Source organism: Diachasma alloeum, unplaced genomic scaffold (assembly GCF_001412515.2).
Source record: "Diachasma alloeum isolate Michigan unplaced genomic scaffold, Dall2.0 Dall_scaffold_00423, whole genome shotgun sequence".
Lineage (NCBI taxonomy): Eukaryota > Metazoa > Arthropoda > Insecta > Hymenoptera > Braconidae > Diachasma > Diachasma alloeum.
Window position 1 is genome coordinate 162,958 of NW_021680562.1, and position 24,270 is coordinate 187,227.

Sequence of the window (24,270 nt, forward strand, 5' to 3'; positions counted from 1 at the left end):
GTTGACATCACAGAAAAGGGAAATGTGTACTTAGAAAGTGAAGACGGACACCACTTCATGAAACATCCAAATAAACTGAAACCTTCCGAAGAATGAGTTAAAACAATGGACCAAGCTGACCAACACAAACGGATGGCTCAATGCGACCAAACAACCAGAGCTACTAGAAACAACTTGCGTAAATCAGCAAGTTACAAGCCTGACAATAAACAGTACAGGAATCATCCACCTGCCTCCTAACTGCACCGCAGAAACCACTACATCAGAAATTGAAGGTGCAGGATTGATCAAGTCGCAGCTTCCAATCATATTCGGACTACCTAAAACAATAAATATTTCAGAAATGATACCAATATTGAAAGAAATACTAAAACTATTACCTCCACTAAGCAAAATAGAACAACATATCTTACCCTCCCCGGATGAAAACAGGGAATTCGATGAATCACCCCAACACACCTTGGACGAAGCCGNCTCCTAACTGCACCGCAGAAACTACTACAACAGTAATTGAAGGTGCAGGATTGATCAAGTCGCAGCTTCCAATCATATTCGGACTACTTAAAACAATAAATATTTCAGAAATGGCACCAATATTGAAAGAAATAGTAAAACCATTACCTCCACTAAGCAAAATAGAACAACATATCTTACCCTCCCCGGATGAAAACAGGGAATTCGATGAATCACCGCAACACACCTTGGACGAAGCCGAGGAAATAGGTCTCCATCACCAAGAGGACTATCATCAACGAATCTTCACCACCACAAACGGCATCATCACAACTATCATTTCCCTGTGCATGATCACAGCCAGTTTCTGCGCATACAGAGAAGGCCTGTCGATCATAGGTATCCTGTCCTGTTCCTCCTGTTGTCGTGAACCCAGGAGACAGAGGAAAGTCCAACGAAGAGTCTCCATTGGAGCCCCAAAAATCCGAAAGGCTCAACGAAACACCGGTGGAACTGACGAACATAACGCAAATGCCGATGCCCAGTTATCCAGTGCCATCACCACCGCCAAAAGAAACAGCACACACCATCCGCTGTCGTCATCAACTACATCTAGAAAAGTCAGATAAGTCAAGAAATAAAGGTAATAACAAGGAGATAACAACGAACTAGAAATTTCAAAAGAAAAAAAAAGGGAAAATATATTTTCAACCATACGATACAATAAAAAAAAAAAAAAAAAANCCGCTGCCTCCGCAACCTTCTCCTCTAATAATAATAATAATAATAATAATAATAATAATAATAATAATAATGATAATGATAATAATAATAATAATAATAGTTTAAAATCTTTAAGTATATAAAATATATATATATATATATATATATATATATATATATATATATATACACGCAGATGCATATACATATAGCACGAACACTTGAAAAAAAAAATTATTAAACTAAAAATTTGTTAATAAATAATTGGAAATAACAATTAATTAGTAATAACAAATTGTTATTGCCCAGAGAAGAGAAAATAAAAAAAAGATAGAGCCCAGGCACGTGGGTGTGAGGAACCATATATAGCTCATCCTCCACTCCTCTTGGTGCGAATGTCGCACAAAGAGGAATGGAGAAGAATACACCTCCCATGCATAAGAGCTTGGAGGGTTTCCATCGACCGCTCCTCTTTGTGCGACATTCGCACGGACACAAGCCTCTCACCACACCCCCCTCACAACCCGCCATAAGAACTTTAAATTCAAAATTTACCACAAAATACAAAACAACATAAATAAATAAAATAAGTAAGAAACCAACAGATAAAATAGCAAAAAAAAAACCCGAATGTTTGCATACAAATGCAGCGAACTCAAGAAAATAAACCACTGCACACGTGTCAAGAATAAAATAGGAAAGGAAATATTCCAAAATACTTACTGTAATGAATAAAATCCCTGGCACACAAACAAAATTAATCCAAAATACTTCACAAGTCATCGAGTGAGCGAAGGAAACTGACAGGTGAATCGGAAATATAATGTAATCCGAACTCCCAAGAATGTAATCGTCAGCACCCAGCCGCTCACGGCCACCGCCCGGTGCACGGTTATCCAGCAAAGTAACTTAATACATATTACACATAAAAATTAAAACTCCAACTCCTCAAAATTGCTTCCAAAATGCAATTGGAAACAATTTTGAGCGGGGGCTGTAATGTCCAAAAATTTTATACTAGGAATTTAAGACCAGAATAAATTTTATGTAAGATTATAATTATAAGTTATATTATAATTTCAGGCAACTAAGAACCGAATCCACAATTATAAATTGAACTGAGTGCATTTCATCAACTGGACTCAATTAAAAATTCCAAAGACACCAGAATCGAGTTCAAAAGTGATGAAATGGCACACTCAGCATGCCCCAATTACTCAATACTAAGATTCGCACGCGAAAGAACGATTGAAAACCGATTAATTAAGACCCCAAAAACTGAATAAACTACTTCCCCATGAAAATCAAAAAAGTGGGAACATTCATACGACATTTTCCACCAATTAAAAATGGACTCGTTGGAGCCCATGTGACAAGTGACCCCAAAATTCATATAAAAATGTCAGAAAAATCAAAATTAAACAGTCTTGAAGCAGCGACGGAGCAGTAACAATTCTGGTGGAAATAGTTCATTTAATCGGTCCGGTTTTTCAATCCTTCCTTCGATTACGCGGGATAGTACTGAATTAATAGTAAGTTACGAACAATTGAAATTATCCGGGAATAAAATTTCTTTAACCGAGAGTGGTGACTTTTCTTGCAAATAAGGAATTCGTTTATTGTAACGCGTTGTGGACAGTCTCAACCAAACTCTTAAAATCTTCAACTCCAACTGCCAAAAATTCATTAAAATATTAACGAGTAGAAGAAAGTGTTTCCGTGAAAGTATCCATAATAGCCTTTAGCGCGACTAATTGCTGGTGAGGAAATTACGGATTTACCCAGGGATCTACAAATACATCCAATAATTTATAACTAACAGACCGAATTGTGAGTAACAAAATTTGTAAACCCAAATTTGAATCCTTCAGATCATTCCAGGGATAGGAATTTCAGCTACCTAGATTTCTGTAAAATCCCGCTCATGTTTTTGTAAACCGAGTAGTTATACAAAATATATTTAAATTCAAATTTGAGTCCCACTACAACTCCAAATATCTTGATTAGAAATTCGTCTCAGCTGAAGCCCTATCCTTAAATCAAGCCCTTTTTCCCTTATATTTTAAAAAAAGTTAAGAGTATAAAACTTTGCGTCGTCCGATAATTATAAAATTCAATAATTTNAATTGCTGGTGAGGAAATTACGGATTTACCCAGGGATCTACAAATACATCCAATAATTTATAACTAACAGACCGAATTGTGAGTAACAAAATTTGTAAACCCAAATTTGAATCCTTCAGATCATTCCAGGGATAGGAATTTCAGCTACCTAGATTTCTGTAAAATCCCGCTCATGTTTTTGTAAACCGAGTAGTTATACAAAATATATTTAAATTCAAATTTGAGTCCCACTACAACTCCAAATATCTTGATTAGAAATTCGTCTCAGCTGAAGCCCTATCCTTAAATCAAGCCCTTTTTCCCTTATATTTTAAAAAAAGTTAAGAGTATAAAACTTTGCGTCGTCCGATAATTATAAAATTGAATAATTTTAGCTTTGATTCTAATGTGACAATTAAAACATGTCGATTCGACGCTAAAATCCTTCTCTGGACATAACAAATCATAGTTTGGAGCTGTAACTGCATGTGAACGCGTGAACCAAGCCCTTTGGTACGCAAGAACAATAAAAATACATACATTCGTCACACCTGATTTCTCCTGCGATATCAAGCAAAATGTCTAAATAGGAAAATTTTTAGCGAGTAGATTGCTTTGGACATCCACCTAGCATGATGAATAGGGCCTAAAGCACGGAAACGGCTGCCTGTCGCTAAATCTCCACCTAGGAACATCACCACCAGTTCTAGAAACTCCCTGTAGTCTCTATGGATAGTTTTATCCTATATGATAAACAGAAAAATATGAGGTTGGTTAATTAATGGCGGAATTTCCACTTTCAGGGTTCGATAGCAATTGGAAATATGAGTACATCAGTTTCATATACATAAGACATTGTAACTCCCACTTCATCTTGTATGGCTTCCTTCACCGCGACATCATGGACCCCGGGGGAAAACTCTTCTTTTTCCATGGTCTCCCACAGTCCTTGGAATCTCTTGAAGGTCAGAACGTCAGGCCCGGAAGTACACTCCATCGATGATTCGAACGCTATCTTCAAAAGCAGTTCCATGACATGGTGACGGCACGCTAGGTACAGAAGATCCCTTCCCAAATGTTCTTCAAGCAAGGTGCATGCGCCATTGATATTGCCTCTGTTACTTGATGTCATATCAAACACCATAGCGCATACCTCGTCTAGGATATCCCATTCCTTCAAGCATTGGTATACTGCTTTTGCTTGGCCTTCGCCGGTTCCTTTTTCAAGCATAGGCACCCCAAGCAGTTGATGCCACTCGTGACCTGATACCAAAACTGGGAGACGATCAATTTCTTTAAATTTATTTACCGGCGCTGACATTTGTTTGCCGTCCCAGTGGACAGTCAAAATGTCGGGTGGTTTCATTTTCGCGTTATCTCGGATGGTATCACTGAGCATTTCACGCTATACTCGGCGATTTCGACGCAGAGTTCACGGCTCAAATGGACGTCTTCCAAAGTCATATTTGCGTGCATTAAAATTACTGCTAACACTCATGCAGCCATACGATCGCTAACTTTGGCTCGGTCGAAGATGGCCGTGATGTCAGGAATTATGATCTTGAGTCGCTTAGGATTCTTGGGGGATAATTTCACTTCATAGGTGGTATCCGTTTCTTCACTGCTATCATTCGCCTCCATATAATTCAGCAACTCAGAAATTTCTTCTTCGTCGAAAACATAATTATTAGGGTCCAGCGCAATTTCTCCAGATGAATCTATGGAATCAAATAAATATCCGACTATTGATTTGAAATTCGTAAAAGAAATTTAATATAGATCATACGTCATATTGAAGAAAGAAAAGAAAGTCATCTTACAGAATTTGTATATTTTTGCAAAAGAAATATTTTTTGTTTGGATTTTTTCTTGTAATTTCTATCGTTTATTGTTTCTATCAACGTACTTTGCTGTAATAACTCAGTTTTTTCCTCTCCTTTGGCTTCCTGTCAACTACAATCAGTCCCCTCCTCCGTATCGATGATTATGTCTAAACAGCCACCGCAACTCAATAAAGCTGTTGCTGCTTCGTTCTTCATTACACTCACTTGCTTTTGATGGGCGATATCGAAAAGGTTGTCCAACGAACATTTAAAATCTATTTCTTTCACTTTATAAGCTGTATTTGTGTCTCTCAGGGCATCGTATTTGAGGATCGTTTTATAATATTTTACCAATTTTTCCAACTTGCTGATTGCGTTGCACTCTTTTATAACCGCAATTCCCGCATCTTCCCACAAAATAACACTTTTCCGCACAACACACTGTACCGCTTCGCGAGCATTAAGTTTTGGTATATTATGTCTCGTATAATAAAAGTAACATTCCAAAACCTGCTTGTTTGTAGGCAATTTATTACTACGAATCCCTGACCTCGCGAAACCGACCAATGGAATCTCACTGTTTTTACGTGTTTTCGGTATATTGTGTGGGTTTGATTTCAACTGGCTACTCTGATGTGTTGACTTTTCGGAAGTTGTCTTACGACTGACTGTGCATAGTTCAGACGAGAAAATTATTTGAAGGTATTTTCTCAGAAGTGCAAAGTACTTGGGGGCTCCACCCCCTCAAACAGAGGGGAAGAACGGGCGACGCTATAAGCCTCATTATAAACTATGTGGAGATGATTCATGAAGGTTTTGTCAATTTTCAGGTCACTCGCACACCCTTCAATTGAATGACTTCTACGAATGGTCAATTCTAATTGTGAGAAAGAATACCTACAATTTCATTTTAAGTAAAAAATTTAATATTTAATAATTAATAATTTTGAAAATAGTATTATTTATTATATGAAAGTTTTTTTAGAAAATTCGATTTCTTCAAAATCGACAATTGATTCGTATCGACTGAAGAGTTTCAAGAAGCAATTTATGTAGCTAAAAGATAAATCCGGATATTTTATATTTATCAAATTCATAATTATACAGTGGTTTACCGACTATTCTCCAGATTTCATAGATATTGTACATAAATATTCCTCATAACCAAACTTAGAATGTAAAAAATAATCCTATAATTATCGGATATTTTTGCAAGTCTTGAGGTACTACAATCAAATATTATCTCCGTGAAGATAAATGTTATATGAATTCACAGCTCTAAATAATGCAATTATTTTTATACCCGAAGAATAAAAATATGAGAAATTTTCCATTAAGTAAATCAGCGCAGACAGACCTCACAGACATTACCGACACTACTTGGCGAGAGACCGCCATAAAGCCATTTGACTTTTCACAGACTCATTAGCTGCAAACTGCCAGTAGGTCAGAAATTTTTCAGGAATTTTAGATTATTATTGCTGCCGGGAGAAAGCGCTCTAAAAATTAGGAAAAATTCATACTCTCTTTTGAGAAAATCCACCATCGATTCGACGCATAGGCGAAGCAAAACTAGAGATTTTAGATTTCTCGGGGTACGCTAGTATGTATGTGTGTGTGCAGGTGTGTGTTTGCTGCTCTGGTGATGACGTCTTTCGCTCGTCGATGTGACGTCGCGTATTCCAGAGTGTGAGATTCTCGTTGATGCTTTGGTGGAGATGAGCTCGGTGAGTCGGCCCGGTGTGCTCGACACTGCCATCGGAAAAGTTCGGCATGAGGTTACTTTCTTATCTCCCTCATGCGTGAATATCGCTGCGAACCTAGCGGGTGAGGTTTCCATCCTCGTTAGCCCGAGTGATCGTGATGCGATGTAGGTGCGATGAGACTGCGGGTGAGGTTGTCACCCTCGTTGGCCCGTGCCGCGCGTACGGTGTCCATTATCGCTGTATTAAGTCTCGTATCAACGGAGTGTTTGGTCTTCCTGGTAGTAGAGTTGATGTTGCCTGCATTTGTGTGATTCTCGACGATGCTTTAGCGGAGGTGAGGTCTGCGTGTCGGCCCGATGTTCTTAACGCTGCCATCGGAATGCTTGGACATGAGGTTACTTTCTTCTCTCCCTCATGCATGAGTGTCAGTGTTCTCCAGCTACTCGTCTTGATCCGTCGTTACCGTAGTTTAAGCTTATTCAAAATAGTATAAAATCGAAACATATGAAACACGGAATGAAGGCGTTATAATGTCTTTGAATGGTTAGCGGAGAACGGCGCGGGACGAACTGTAAGGCGTCCCAACGCATGAATGTTGTCTGCTTCCTCGCCCATTTTCACTAGATTTTACCAATAATGTTCAGAAGTGCACTAATCACGGCAAATTGTTCGTGATAATTTTCACGGTGCAGCACAACGTCTTTGGGTGCTCAACGATGCACCAAGATGCACGAAAAATGGCACGCGTTAACAAAAGCGCGCGCAAAACGATAGGAACACTGACGAGCACTACGCCAAAACCCAACGCTTCTCAAACGATCCACGAAAAACCACGCGACCGAAAATCACTTCAATTTAACGGAAAACGGCACAATTTTTATGACTGTACTGGCTAACGCGTTAATGCGATAACTTTATTTGTCACGTTGCAGAAACGTCGGGCTCACCACTTGTGGGATTCGATGAAGGATAGAAGGGTTTTGTAAGTTATAATACTCGGAATTAGCCTATATATCGAATTGAATTTATTCACAATGAAAGTAACTCTGGTTTACACCATGAGAACTGGAACGAGAGTGAGCTCCCGCGACAACGGTATTAGATCATCCGATCGAGAATGTCCGAATTATTACGAATCGTCGCGAGGATGTCTTGCGACAAGGACGGCGATATATCGGCGACACGTGTCACGGTACGAAATTCGGTTGCTAAGCCGAGATCGAAAACAATACATTGAAATAAATATAAAAGTAGCTTTGCTACATAGAGTAAGTATCGAAGAATTGCCGGTACAATTGGCGTTCACAAATCTCCAGGAGTTCCCGTGATATTGAATTTTTTATGAGGCTCGGCTGACGAGAGCGGAGATGTCAGCATGATGCGGTAAGTGGACTTGGTACGATCTCCGTGATATTAGTACCAGTGTCTGGGGAATAAATATATATTGCAATCTATTGTCAACAATTGATTCCAATTGTGAGTCAAATTCAAATCATAACACATTATCTAAAAAATAATAAGATCAATTTATTAACAAATTCTGGGGGAATATTTACAAATGTACAATGTTACATGCATCAGATATGGCTATTTCACTATTTATCTGATACCACAAGACATTGTGGATCTTAAATTCATCGTCAAGAGTAAACGTTTTACACTGAAGAATATGGATGTTGATAACTCCCAAAAAAACAAAAACATACGATTTTGCAAAAAAAAAACAAGACAAGTACAAACCTTCCATTGAATTTGCTGAAAAAAATCATACTTTCGAGAAAAATTGAAAAATAATGAAATCACAGTAATGCCAAAAAAAAACACCTACATTTTTGCAAACAAAAAGATTAGTATGTATCTTGAAATTTCTTTGCTGAAAAAATCATGCTTTTGAGAAAGGTGAAAAAAAAAAATGAAATCAGAACAATGATACAAGTACTTCTTTCTGTACTTTACGCACTTTAAATGTCCCCAAGTTGACCGCTGCGCTCATGCACCAAGCACGTTTTTTTCTTGAACATTAAATTTTTTTTCAATTTTCAACTTTCCTGGCTTGTTCCCTTTTACTTTCCTTTTTAGTTAGTTTTTTAACTGTTCAACTTTCAATAATTTCAAGCTTCGTGTCTTAGAACATGAAGTTGGATCGATTCTCATCTTAGATTCAAAGCCCTGATCTTGTAGGCTACAGAATGAAGTACTTGTAACATTGTTTTGATTTCATCTTTTTTTTCCACCTTTTTCAAAAGCATAATTTGTTTCAGTAAATCAATCAAACCAAGGTACGTACTTGTCTTTTTTTGGCGAATACGCATGTTTTTCTTTTTTTTGGGATATTTCACATCTTTTTTTAACGTCTCTATCAGAAGATATAAAAGTCAATAGAAATTTTCAAATGATGCCCTGTTTACCCCTTTCTAAGATGAACATAGAAGAATTGTGAGACCATTTTTGTCCTTTGACCCGCAGGTCATCAATTTCTATCCATCCGGAACGATTATTTTCATCTCTGATCATGGTCTTGTAATGCCCATTCTTAATCGACGCCCCTTCGTGGAATATTACACTCTTAACTTTGTAATTAATTCAACATAAGTTGATTTTAATTGGGAAGCACTGATGGATTACTAGATACAGCTGGTGCTGAATGTTTATTAATGTTTGATGGATCAACAAATCTATAAAGCTGAGGAGGTGCAGCCGCAGGAGTATGGTTGGCCAGTGGGTGACTGTAGGATATATTTGTGTAATTAAAAAAATCTGGAGCAAATGGAGGTCCAGTCGAGTAAGGATATGGTGCTTGTGCGTAATTTTTGGATACCGGCGGGTGACAGTATCCGGCTGGTGATGGATGGGCACCAATACATATTGAAACTGAAGACCCTATAGGTGGAGGGGCTCTCATCCAGTAAGTGTAAACCAATGGTGGATGTCCCTCAATATTGCTTGAAGCAAAAAATCCAGTCGGGGGAGCACGTCCACTCACTCACGTGTTCTGTGAATAATGGTTAGCGATTAATGACTGACAAGATCCACTGGATGGTGCATATTCACCAATATTTGTGTAAGCTGCAGATCCTGAATGTACACCACTATTTGTTGTACCAGAAAATCCTGGGGATGGAGTTAGTCCAGTCGACTGAATGTGAGCTGGTAGTAAATTCATACCACTGTTTGTTAAAGCAGAGATTCCTGGGAGTGGAGGATATTCAGTTGGATGAGGGTTTGTTGGTTGTGGTGCATTATTGGTGATTGGTGACCAACCAGAACTATCCGATGGTGAATGTTTATCCACATTTGAGGAAGCTGAAGATCCTGCTGGTAAGGATCCATTGGGGTCAGGGTGGGTTTCTTTTGGAGAATTATTGGTTTTCAATGATTGACCTGAATCACCTGATGATAAATTTTCAACATGATTTGTGGAAGCTGATAATCCTGGATGTAGAGGGAGTTCAGATGTGTAAGTCTGAGGTGGGGGTGGATGTATATCTTTTTTTGTTGGTGCAGAAAGTCCTGGCTGTGCAAGAGATCCAGCTGGATGAGTGAATGTTTTTGCTACATTGTTGGCCATTGAGGGCTGACAAGATGCACCTGGCAGTAAATATCCATCCATATTTGAGGACGCTGAAGATACTGGAGGCACAAGAGGTCCACTGGAGTGACTGTGAGTTCCTTGTGGAGAATTGTTAGTCATTGTTGACATATTTGAATAAGTTGAAGGTCCTGCAGGTGGAGGATGCTGATTTGAGTGAGCGCAAGTTACTTGTGGGGGATAGTTAGTCATTGGTCGCTGGTTAGATCCACCTGATGATTCTGAGTCAGCTGCTTCGGACTCTCCATTGAGTCTAGTGGTACGAGGAATTGTTGAGTTATTATTCGGTGGGAAATTATAGATGCCATTGGTAACTCATTCGGCAGAAATACCCGTGACTCTGGTTGTGTATCCGAATTCACTGTCAACATAACAGGAGGAATATCCGGTCTAGTGATATTTGTGCCACAGATGTTTATATAGCCAGCCTCGTGCTGTTGAATAGGGGTTGGTTGATTTGAACTGAACCTTCGTAAGACCTGGAAAAATTGTTTCTTTCTTTTTTTTCATCTTTCCTGCTTTGCGATAAATAGAGATAATAAAAAGAATAAATATTTTTTAGCAACATATTTCAAACTCGGTCAGAAACTCTCCTAGAGTGGAAAGTAATTCACATATTCATATAATTGATCTTTATTCTATTAATTACCTTTCATTCACTTGGATAATTTTTACTCATATTTTTAGAGAGGGAATTCACAACAGTGATGTCACTCGTTGTTAGGTTATTTTGGTACTTCAAGTGTTAAATCGAAATCTTTAGCAAATAAAATTATATCTGTCAATTCTCGGACATAAATTGTGTTGCTTATCATGTATTACGAAAGAATTTCAGTAATTTTGTCAACGTAAAACCGAGATTTATGGAACTCGTATCAACGCCGAGCAATATCAATGAACAATTTCATAATTTGATTAATACATTGAAGTCGAATAAATAAACGTTGAGTAAATAATTAACATTTTCAAAACTTTCTTGATAAAGATCAATTTCTAGGAATGCTGTCTCATCTTCTGAATCAAAGTCGTAATTGTCAGAGAGCATGACCGAGACATGACGAAACTTTGGGGTTATGATTCTTGACACCAAAAAACAATCGATGAAGAAGAATGTTATTTCATATTTTCCCTACGCAATTTAATAATGGAAATAAACTTTGATGAATCGGAATTTTTTCTAAAAGGTGATTTTTAATTGTTTTCTCTTTGCAATACGTAAACTTTTTCTTAAGCTGTCAACCGGTACTACAGTTCGAGAACCTCGTTATGGCACAAGTCCACGAAATGGACGCCAACGCGTGTACCAAACGTGCCCACGGTAGCGCCATCCGTCCGCGCTATACTCACACATGTTTCTTTCACTGCCGGTGTGAATCCGTGTGCAATCATACTAGTACCCTATCCACCCTTCGCATCGGTGTGATGCACATATTATCCCACAACGCGTCTATGAGCTTACTCACACCACTATACCCTGTCTACTAAAAATTTTCGCAAGGATTAGATTCTTGTCCCCGTCCCCTCAACTGATAGAAAATGATTAGAACCGTCATTCTTTTCGTGGTTTATTTGAACATAATCATAAATTAAGTATGAAAAGAGAAAAAAAAATCTCCAAGTGCGATTTTTGGAAAAATGTCAATTTTATTTTTCATCATTTCATTCGTCTTTTATTCTGCCGTATAGAAGTGCGATAGGTAACTCTGCCGTAATCTTCAGCCGTATAGGGTGCGCGTGGTAACTCCGTCGGTACGTATTTGTCTGGAGACGCTACCGCATCTTCTGATTGGCACAGAATAATGAAATTGATAGTAACTACCACGCTAAGAACCCATTGGATATGATTCATTGCACGTTTCCGTAACATGGCGTGTATCGGGGGAAATCTGTGACTAGCGTAGTTTCATAAAAAACTCAATATCTCGAGAACTACTGGAGATTAGTGAACGCCAATTATAGCGGCAATTCTTCGATACTGACTATATAACATATATTTTTTTCGATTTTTTCGCGACCTGCCCTCATGATTTGTTGGTAATTTTTCAATTTCTTTATTGATTAATTCATTGTGAATTCAATTTTTTCGAGTCTGGATTTTTTCCCTGAAACTTACACCTATTTTGAATGAAAAAGTTTTTCTGCACTTCTTTGATAAAATTCATGTTTATCGAGTTATAATTTTTTTGCGAATGACTCCCCTGGCTCAACCTACAATTTTAATTTTGCATAACTCGAAAATTTTTTTTTTTTCTAATAGCCATCCAAGGCATGCATGGAATAAATCGAGAATATATCCAATTTTTCTTGAAGTTTGAAAAAAAAAAGTCTTTTGATTTAACTGAAGTAGTATGGAACGCAACCATTACAATTTTACTCTTCAGATTTTACCTTTATGATTTCACACCGATAATTTCATTCTCATTAGCTCACCCTTAACAATTAACTCTCATAATTACACCAACGGCTGTAGTTCAATGACCACGCTCAAGGCTACCGCTAGGTGAGGCTCGTTAGGCCTAGTTATCGAGCTCCAGCGTGCCCCCACCTCGGACCAAACTTCGGTGTCCAGGCTTTTGCCACACGTGGCCCGTTTTTCCAACACTGGAGATTCCTACCTGGGTATATGTATATATATCGTCATTTACAAAGTATCTTGAAGGAGATATTTGTACCGAGAGCAAAATACCATTAAAATGAGTATGAAGGACGGTATAATGGGTTGATTGTACGGGTCACGGAAAAAATGAAAAACTTTGTTGTGAGAGATGAAGACTGTACCGCGCAGGAAAGATTTTAGTGCTCGTACCCAAATGTTTTAGGGATCGTCAAAATGAGTCTATTGCACCATGTACCCAAAGTCAATTTTCTGAGATTTCTTTCTGCGTGAAAAAGTGGAATGTTTGTTTAGGGTAAAAGAGATGAGTAAATAAAGTTTATAGTTGAATAAAGTTTGAGTTGAATAACGTTTTAAGTTTAGTTTTCATTTCAAATGGAATAATTCATTCAACTTCAATAAGGGGAAATTTTCTCCACTCCAATGGATCTTCTCAAATTCATTGATTGATAATTCGATATTACTGAAGTCATTTGTTTTTTTTTCGTACCACCCAGGTCGTCTTACGTTTCTGTGCTCACAATAGTTGCATTCTCAATGGAACGTTATTTGGCTATATGCCATCCGCTACGAACGTATTCTATGAGTGGACCAAAAAGGCCGATTATGATTATCCTAACTGCGTGGTTGATAGCCATTATCTCAGCTTTTCCGTTCGCAATTTACACAAAAGTCAATTACGTTGAATATCCTCCAGGTATGTACAACAATAGATTCCATAGTAAAAAAAACGTTACCCAAAAATGATTTTTTTCTGCTTTTTTAATTAAAAATCTAGATTCTGGAATTGATTCTGCCAACTCTGCAATTTGCGCAATGCTCCTTCCTGACATGCCCCATTTCCCATTGTACGAGTTGAGTTGTGTGGTATTTTTTCTCATCCCAATGCTTATCATTCTCATTGTGTACACAAGAATGGGATTGAAGATAAGGAAAAGCACGAGGAATTCTCCAACAAGAACAGGTGAATCTTCCGCACACTGGGATTCACGTCAAGTTCAGTCTAGAAGAAGTATTATCAGGATGTTAAGTAAGTCTTCCTTGTAATTGGAACAATACACTAAGAAAACAAGCAGGGGACAGCGAGCATAGGACAGCGCGCCATCTGACAGTGAGCATGTCACAAAGTGATGTTTTATTTTCTTTTGCCATCAATACATTGATGACCGGCTTCCGAATGATCTGAAATATTACAAACGTTTATAGCTTCACAACACTAACTAGCAGCAAAAAATTCAGATGGTTACTGCCACCTCCATGGGTGCTATCAGAATTCCAATGTGTCGAATACTTCATATGAGCAGGTATACATATTTTCTACCCAAATTTCAAGTTGGTATCTCGATTTTTGCACAAGCTAGAGTGTTTACAAAGTTTTTTTTATGAAAAAACTGAAAAACGGAAATATTTTGAAAACTTTGTATGAACGAGTATATATGTTTTGATTGATTTCAATAGAAGGCCTCGAGATGAATATGGTAGATTAAAACAATCGAAACCGGTCCACTAGTTTTGAAGATATTTATGGAAACCGATTTAAAAACGAATCGCTTTTACTGCAACACCATTAAATCGATCGGGCTGAAATTTTGCACAGAGTTAGTCCTCATTAGGACCCATAATCTGACAAAATTGCAGATTCTTATTAATTACTTTATCTATTTAATTACTAAATTTTCTAAAAATTGCCCACCGGCAAGGTGGCGGTGGACATGGTCACATACAGACATGGTCGCCAAACTTCGTATTTTTACGTATCAGACCATTCTACATCATTTCCAATCAAAATGAAAGAATGTGAAAATGTAATAATTGCAATGCTTCCATTTGTTAGCAAAAATTGTATATTTTGACACTAAAAAGTTCTGCCTGGCTGCGTATCGAATGATACGTATTGTCATTAGGCCCAAAAACCGCGATTTAATCGAGCAAAGCTAGGTGAAATTGACGGTTTATCGGGCCTAGTGACAAACAATTGGTATTTTTTCTTAAAACAAAAAATATATTGGGTGTGTGACTTAAATTTTACAGATTTTTTCTTCGAGCTTAAAATTATATTTAAAATAGGAATATATTCGTGGTCTTTTCTGGTTTTGAAAGGATCGGACAAAAGGTTTCAGAACACGGAACGACAAGTCTATGTAAGTTACATAACCTTTCAGAATAGCAGAGTTTACGATGGCAACTAATAAACAGCACATTCGGCATTGCATTTTATACGAATCCCAACACGGAAAAAATGCTTCTGAAGCACGGGAATCAATGTGTAGTGTTCTTGGTGCCGACATTGTATCTTATGAAACGTGTAATTATTGGTACAAACGTTTTAGAAGTGGTGATTTCGATCTGACTGACCAGCCGCGTCCTGGACAGCCTCGAAAGTTTACAGATTCGGAATTGCCAGCTCTACTGGGTGAAGACTCAACGCAAATGCAACAAGAGCTAGCAGCTCAGTTAGGAGTCACCCGAACAGCTATTTCTCAGCGTTTGCGTCAAATGGGAAAAATCCAAAAACTTGGAAGGTGGGTCTCACATGTGTTGACCGAACCTAGGTCAACGTATGAACACATGCATTTCACTGTTTATCCGGCAATAAAAAAAGGACTTTTTGTGGAGAATTGTGACGGGTGATGAAAAGGATATTTTTGACGAGAATCCGAAACATAAAAAGTCGTGGGTAGATCCCGGACAATTCAGTACATCGACGCCGAAACAGAACATCCACTTAAAGAAGATTCTCCTGTGTATCTGGGGTGCTTTATTACGAATTCCTGGAAATAGGTCAGACGGTGACTGTGGAACGCTACAGCCGAAAACTGAACAAACTGAGCGAAGAACTCGGAAAAAGCCATTTACTGGGCAAGGAATCAGGCAAGTCATATTGCTGCATGACAATGCTCGACCTCACGTTGCTTGCACGACTCAGAAGACCCTCTTGAACTAAGGATGGGAAATTCTCCCGCACATGGCATATTCACCAGACTTGGCCCCATCCGACAATCACTTGTTCCGATCCATGCAGCACGCCTTAGTGGATAAAAAAATTAAAACGCTGGACGCTTCGTCGAGGACTTTATCGCCTCGAAGCCTGCAAATTTCTTTCGCGACGGCATTTGAATGTTACTTGAGAGATGGCGCAGGGTCATAGAAAACGATGGACAATATTTCCAAGATTAAGTTCGTTGTTCTCTATTTTTTTATATCAAATAAATTTACTGAAAAATCTGTAAAAATTAAGTTACACACCTAATAGTTTCCAGGACCGCGAATAAAAGGGATTCATTTTCGGGAAAAAATCTCTCATTTTGAAAAATTTGTCGCATTAATATCTAGCAAGTATAAACTCCCAGAAATAAGTAAAATTTCCGCTCATTGCAAGGAAATTTATTCTGAAAAACCGAGAAACAAATTCGAACTCTGAGACATTTTCGTTTCTATCCACTGTAATTGAATTCAATACGGTTGCAATGAGAAAAATGATGCATCGTAATCAGTAAAACTCTGTGACGGCGATTTCCAAAATTAATCAAACGGAACCCAAATTCTCCATCCGCAGAAAATCCTTAATCGAAGACAGCCAGAGTTTGTCACCTTCGGCCTCTTCCGCTCCAATTTCTCCAAAATTCTCCGAAACCAAAACTAAAAAAAGGATGCCAGCTACTTTTGCGAGAAACTCCCGTTGGGCGCCAGCCGATTTTTGGCAACGCGGAATCAAGAAAACCGCAACCGTAGACATAAGGGAACGAAACGGGAAAAATAAAAATGTAACTGGGATTGGGAAAATCAGATGAAGAGGTTGCGGAATTATGTTTAGGTAGCTCGAGTGAAAATTCGGAGAGCGAGGTGGGATCAGTCGCTCGGTCTTAGGAAAGGGGTCGCAAATGTAATGAGACAGCAAGAAATCCAAACAGAAAGAAAGCCGAATTAAAAGTCCCTTAATCATCCAGAAAATCGGGAAATGTAAAAATCGAGAAACTTTAGTTGAATGGAAAAATACCTTGCATTTAATTTACCCACGTGATTCACATACAATCGCAAAATCTATAATTTTCATTTAACAAAATTCATTTATCGAGAGTGAGAGTAGTCGAGTAATTTTTAAGTGAGAGATATGCGCGAAGGGGAAAATATAGGGGTTCTGGAAAGGTCTTCGCCGATGATCACTCAGCACTGTCCAGTAGCTGGAATGCAGGAGGATCTATCGACAGGTGGAAATCCTTCGTGACGGAAACCCGTGGAATTATCACGGTTAAACCAAAATAAAAATGATAGAAAACTCTGGGGAAGCAATATGCCACTCAAAAGGTGCAATCGTGCCTCCAGCTTCGAGCATGATCTCCACCATGAGCGTCGTGGCGTCACCTCAATTTCAGGAAACTAACGAGCTACTTATTTTCGGTTTTCAGGGGTCTCGAGATAATGAGAAGCCTTAAATTAATCAATTAACTCATTGGGGAACTTTACTGAGCTAGAAGAGCACTCTATTGAGGGTGCAATTCGCTCGGATAAAGAATTATCCCGCCATGTGCACTGCATCCATATCCATGACGCATGGAGAGCGTGCGTGCACTTCTTTCCATGCGTTCTTCCCATCTTATGCCCTTAATCTGGCCTCAAATACTTCATGAACCCTCTGAGACCAATGAGAAACTAATTAAGCATACGAATGGTGGGTTAATGGTTCTCCAAAGTCTCTCATTGTCAGAGAGGGCACAACGGCGTCACTTCGTGCAACAGAGCCATGCGCAACTGCCTCTCGCGGGTTTAGTCGGTAATTTTTCACTGGAAAAGGGACTCACTGGGTTGCTGGACATTCAGAGAGAGGTCGGAGGTCCTGGCGACCATTCTATGCCCTCCTTGGTGCATTTTCATTCATCCAGGCCAGTTTTGGCGGATGCATCTTGACCTCGATTATTCCGAAGGCCTGTGCATCTTTTCTGGAGTAAAACAATTTGGGCTCACTACTGAAAAGTGCACTTCTCTCCAGAGGGGAGAGAATATACCATGGATAAATATTATTTAAAAAACCATTATTCTTAACCAGAGAAAACTCAGAAATAGGAAGAAAAGGCCTTGTTCGCCTTATCTTCACGCGAATGCACTTTTCGCCTGACTGAGTGCACTTTTCGTTACTGTCACTCTCCCAGGAGTTATTGGGAGATCAACATAACCGAAACCGTAGAAACATAACCGTAAGTAATCCATGGCGATCCATGCACTGAGAGGAAAAATTATTCCTGCCAAGGATTGATATTCTCGTCAGAAGATAATATTTTTTCAGAACGAATTTTTCCAGGACAGTCATTTTCAGAGAGTCCAACTCTATCCTCAAAAATTACAGTGATGTTGAACAATCTGATTATAATGCTACATATGACCTTGACAAAATGTTCTCCGATATCTTCCGGATTTTACAAATTGGCGATTTTCTCAGGTAAAGAAAATTGGAATAATTCCAAATGTTAATAATTATTATTGGAGTTTCTTCGAGGTCATATGCAGAAGAATATTCTTATAGATCACCATAATTCTCACGCTTGGAACTGATTTCGGAACACCTGGAAATGACTGGCCTGGAGAAATACGTTCCAAAAGAGATATTTTCTTCTATTAAGAGTATGAAAAAGATATCACCAATAACATTTTCTTGGAAGGAATAAATTTTTTTCTCAGTTTGTAGCTGAGTGGGTTGGTTTCATCTACATGGCCTTTTAACCGTACGAGTGATTCCAATAACCTCACGAAACGCGTAAGCCAGGGAGCGTGACCATTTCAGCTCAACCTTGGCGATCAGTAACGTACACCCAACGGGATGAATGAGATCTCACCGGGAGGCTCACTATCTCGGTCACGAAACACAGTAGATATTCGTTCTACTCAGAATTCGCGTAGATAAAAAAATTAAATAGATAAAACCGTAAATACGAATGACCGTAAATTTTCCCTAAACCGTAACTGTAACCGTAACCGTAGTTTCCCTAAATCCCAAAATAACTGAACGTTAACTGGAAATTTTGATAAATGACTAAATTATTTTTCCTCAAAATGCAATGTTTCAAATTTTATTCGTTGTTAATGTGGATCGATACTATCAATTAATTGTTTTATATTTTCATTTGAATTGAACTTTGATGTTTCCGCGGAGCTGATGTTGTAATGTCCATGAAAGACTAACGATATTGCATCTCTCTACGGTAGGGGTGCTAATTTTGGGAACACAAATCGCGACTCTCTCTCTCTTATTACTAAGACTTATTCATTATCTACTCACTCCTTACACTTTTATTTAATAAAATTTCCGTTTATTTCCTTCCGTCCGGGGAACTCACGTACAGATGGTGGAATATCCCCAAAATTCCGTCACAACTGTATTTAAATTTTTTAAATTCATTTTCACAATATTTCTAGTCGAAATTCATACATTTGCTTTAATAAGGTTTCAACGATACGCTATATACGATATTACATGCTGAAGTGCATAAGTTAGACGTACATCATCAATAAGAATTGAATAAACGATTTAATCGCTTCAAATAGAGGATTGTTAAATGTTAATAAATTAGTTCTCTTCACCATCTAAATAATGATTTCATTTTTAACCAACAAAGATGTTACTTGTCAATGAAAATTGAATTTGAGTTTGAATGGAAGGTTTATTACAAGGTGTCTGAATAAATCCAGGTAATTCATTCAAATAAATCATCTTTCTGGTCATAAGGTCTTCCAAGAAGAACATGTTATTCTTGAATTAATGCTATTCCTGTTTTAAAAATTGATCTACCTGTTCTAAATATTAGGTCATCCCACTTCTTATATCTTAACAAGCGATAACCGACATACAATGATACTTTCATAATATTATTTAGCAATCTCCTCCATTACTGACGACGCGATCCCAGATTGCTGGCAATTCTCGAATACCATATAGAGTTCCATTTTTTTTCAAAATGGAAATAATCCTATGCAACTTAATATCTTACTGCTCTTTGCTGTTGTAATGAGTGCCTGACAATTCCCTCTTTACGTGACCAAAATAATTGATATCACCCGGATTCATATCGGAAGAATACGGTGGGTGGAAATGATCTACCCAACTTTCATTGTCAATTAACTGCCGAACTATGTGTGCATTATGTGGTCTGGCGTTATCGTGTAAAATAAGGGGACTTGTTATGCGATGTTATTGTGCCCATTTGAGAATATTGCCCTCCAAAAACGCCTTATAACGTTCAGATGTCATAGTTATATTTTCTGCATAAATCGTCCAAAAAGCGATCCCTCTTATATCCATTGCAACTATCAACAGTATCTTCCATTTTTGAAGTTCTGCACGTTGTAATCTTGGCGCTGACGTACCTGGTTCCACTCAAGATCGTGATTGATGTTTTTGAAGAGGGGTATGAAATTCGACCCAACTCCCATCTATACACAGGAGCCTCGAAAGTATATTTTTCTTACGACGATACCACGCCCAGTTGCTACGTACAGATTCATATCGAAATTCTTTTTGATCGTCAGTTAAACTGTGAAGTGTCCATGTTGCCAATTTATTGACCAGACCTAAATCTTCGGTTAGTACTCTATGCACAGTCGAATGAGGAATACCAAGTTGGGTGGAAAGATCGTTGACACTCACTCTAGGTGACTGACGAAGAGCTTCTGCGATTCTATCTCTCCCTTCTCATCTATTTGCTCACATTGTTCGAGGGACCCACACCTCAACTTCAGAGGACGTTCGACCTCGTTTATGGGCATTGAACCAGCGTTGTATTTCACTAATAACCCGTGCGCAACTCCTGCAGAGTAATGTAATAAGGGACAAAATTTCAAGAATATTCGTTGCTCCACTACACTCACAGATTTTTTCCATTTCTCGATCGTAAATACTGCAACGTAATTAAAACGAAAAGTATACGATACTGCTATACTGAATGAGCAATGCTATCATGTTACTATTTTTTTCTTCAGATGGGGCAATACCATGTCACCTGAAAAGAAAAAGGTGACACCAGAAGAGGGATGACCTAATATTATGTGCAATTATTTTGAAATCGATAATTTTATCTCAATAACATTGTTAAAAATCTTATGGGATTTTGATGATAGAGAGGTCGGGAAGAAAAGTGAAGTGGGATGGATTGCCGCAGAATAAATTAAGATGAGTTTCGTTGATTGTTACTGTATTTAAAAACTTAGTGCACTGAAAAATACACTCGATGGATTTCTAATAAATAGTTGATTTACCGAAGTGGACTGTATAATCACGGAATATTTTGATAATTGACCGGATAATTTATGATGGTGTTCGATAACTTTACCGATGAATTTCCCGATAATTCTGCCGATGTGTGCCCGGATAATTTTCTGTGATTCGTTCCTGATGAGAGTCGATGGTGTACTGACCACCGTGGAACACGCTCACGACTACGTGCGTGCTCGTCGATGGTCGGGAATTTCCGTAAGGAACGGGGAAATGAGTTGGCCCAAAAAGCAGGCCAGATTTTGAACAGATATTCACAAATATTTCATGATTAACAGGACATGATCTGAAATCTTGACCGAATGAATGTTGACTGCAGAATGAATCACTTTAGAATATTTTTCCGCTGAGAACTTAAGTCGTATTAGTTCAATGATTAAGTGGTCCTTATTGGAAGAGCTTTTCTTTGTGAAAATAAGTGTTTTTGATCCTCAATTTTAATGATTTACTTCAGTTTTGAATTGTAATTTTCAATTTTTCGCTTCCGACTGGAAGCATTGTAATCGATCAAATTCAAGTTTCGGATTTTTTATGTGACTAGCGTATGGGGCGTGCTAGTATGTCTTGGCCGAGAGTATGGTAGCATACTCTACCATACTCAGGCGCCTTCGGCTCGGCCTGTAAATTACACATTCGTTAAAAATAAAATTTGCGCCCTTGTACTCTAATGTACTATTATCAATTCGACTGGTAGTAAGCTTGCGAATGGATCTGTAGAAATTTTGTTTTCAAATTGAGAAAAAAGATTTTTTCTTGAACAAATATGACTCGAAACATTTGGCCTTCTAAAATTGACAATTTGAATAGGCATGTCTACACGACCCCATTTTGAAGAAATGTTTCCATGAGAAAATCAATGATAGAACGAACTTATGTGATTTTATGCGAAAAACGTTTTTTACATCATCAAAACAGTATTGAATCAAACAAAATAAAATTTCACACAGGAGAGCAACTCGATAATACCAACTAGTCTTCAATATTTTAGAACTTGACCACATCCTTCACTCATGTGATGAACTCTCTGTAGGAAAAGGTATATATTAGGTGTACAAATAAGTTTTAGGACACTTCGATTCCATGCCATGAAAGTAATTCAAAGTTACCGCTTACATATGATATGGTGGGGTTTGTTATGTAGTATCAAAACATAAGGGAGTTATGAACATAACCTTAAATTCTATTAATAAAACATACAGACCGATAAGCTATTTATTAGACACTGCAGTCGCTATGAATTCCATCAAGGAAAAACTGTTAGGAAAACATGTCAATCGATTTGTTCTGTTCTTGGCGACAACATTGTATCTAAAAGTACATGTGAATATTGGTATAAGCGATTTAAAGAAGGTGATTTCGACTTTAGTGATCGTGAACGTACCGGGGCCCCTATAAGGGTGGATGACCAGGAACTGCAAGTCTTGCTGGATGAAAACTCTTGCCAGACAGAAAAACAACTTTCAAAACAGCTTGGAGTAACTCAACAGATCGTTTCCTATCGCTTAAACGCAATGGGAAAGATTCGAAAAGCAACAAAGTGGGTGCCACACTTTTTGACTCAAGAAAATAAAGATAGCCGACTTGAGATATGTCTGAATCGTTACAATAAGCAACATAGAAAATCTTTTTTGTGTAAAATTTCGACCGGTAATGAAAAATGGATTTATTTTGATAATCCAAAATGCAAATATCATTGGGTTAACCCCGACGAGCCGACGACATCGACACCGAAGCGCAATATTCACTGTAAGATCATGCTGTGTATATGGTAGGATATGAAAGGCGTACTGCATTATGAACTTTTGAAGTCTGGCGAAACAGTTACTGCCGATCGCTTTCGTCAACAATTAATAAGATTGAACCAAGAAATTGAACAAAAACGTCCATTTACTGGCAAAGGAAAAGGTCCAGTAAAATTTCTCCATGACAACGCCAGCCCTCATGTGGGTAAACCGGTCAAAGATATGTTAATGGCATTATGATGGCTTCCCGATGGATGCCACGTCTAGATTCAGCTTTTTGCCGACATTTCGCAAAAATTCCAGTCTGCATCATCAGGGCTAGGTTGCTCAGATACTGTAGCTCCCCGTTGTAAGGAAGTCCTTATGTACCCCCTGACCCCTGGAGGGGGTAGGTAGAGTGATGGGGGGTATCCCAACCAATCAAGATGTTTTTAATTAAGCAGCTGGTCAATTAAAAAACCAGGAGGACGGTGTGCCAAATTGGATTGGTTTGGTATCCTTGATCCCTATTGAGATTGTTCGGATGTTTTTGGATCTCGAGACCTTCGCGATGTTTTCTGGCGAAATATCCTTGTGAGCTGGCAAGCATTTCTGTCTTGTCATATTGGATAGAGTATCCAGTGTCCATCCAATGTTCAGCCAGTGCAGATTGCGAGATATGGCCATTTTTTGCACACCGTTGATGTTCTTTGATCCGTGTACTGATCCTCCTCCCGGTTTCACCAATGTACACTTTTCCACAAGAGCAAGGGATTTTGCACACCTCTGGGAGACTAAGTGGTGGTCTCCGATCCTTAGTACTGGGGAGCATTTGTCCAATTTTTGTTGGTGGTTTGAAAATTGTCCTGATGTCATGCTTCTGTAGTACCTTGGTAATGCGATCGGTCGTACCTTGAAGATACGGGAGAACAGCCGTTTTCTGATGTTCTACTTTATCAGCAGGTTCACTTTAAGCTGAGTTCTTATTTTTCAGCCTGTGCAAAACACGGTGGACTTGTTTGCTCTGGTATCCATTGTTATTCAATGCTTTATCCAGGAGTTGAAGTTCGGCTTCCAGGTATTCAGGCTGGAAAATAGTGAGAGCTCGGTACATAAGAGAGCTTATCACCGAGTTCTTTTGAGAAGGGTGACGGTGTGAGAAGGCATGGAGGTATCTGTCTGTATTTGTAGGCTTTCCGAAGACTCGATGACCAAGACTTCCGTCCTCATTACGATGCACTAGGACATCTAGGAAGGGAAGGGATTTCTATTCCTCAA

At 38.4% G+C, this 24,270-nt stretch overlaps 1 protein-coding gene across 1 annotated transcript in view; it reads left to right on the forward strand.

Moving 5' to 3' along the window:
* LOC107042143 (neuropeptides capa receptor) overlaps positions 1-24,270 on the forward strand; it is a 127,543-nt gene that overhangs the window by 31,944 nt on the left and 71,329 nt on the right. The window contains exons 2-3 of the mRNA XM_015263047.1: positions 13,509-13,708; positions 13,790-13,975. Of these exons, the coding sequence (XP_015118533.1) occupies positions 13,509-13,708; positions 13,790-13,975 (386 nt within the window). The remainder of the gene's footprint in view (positions 1-13,508; positions 13,709-13,789; positions 13,976-24,270) is intronic.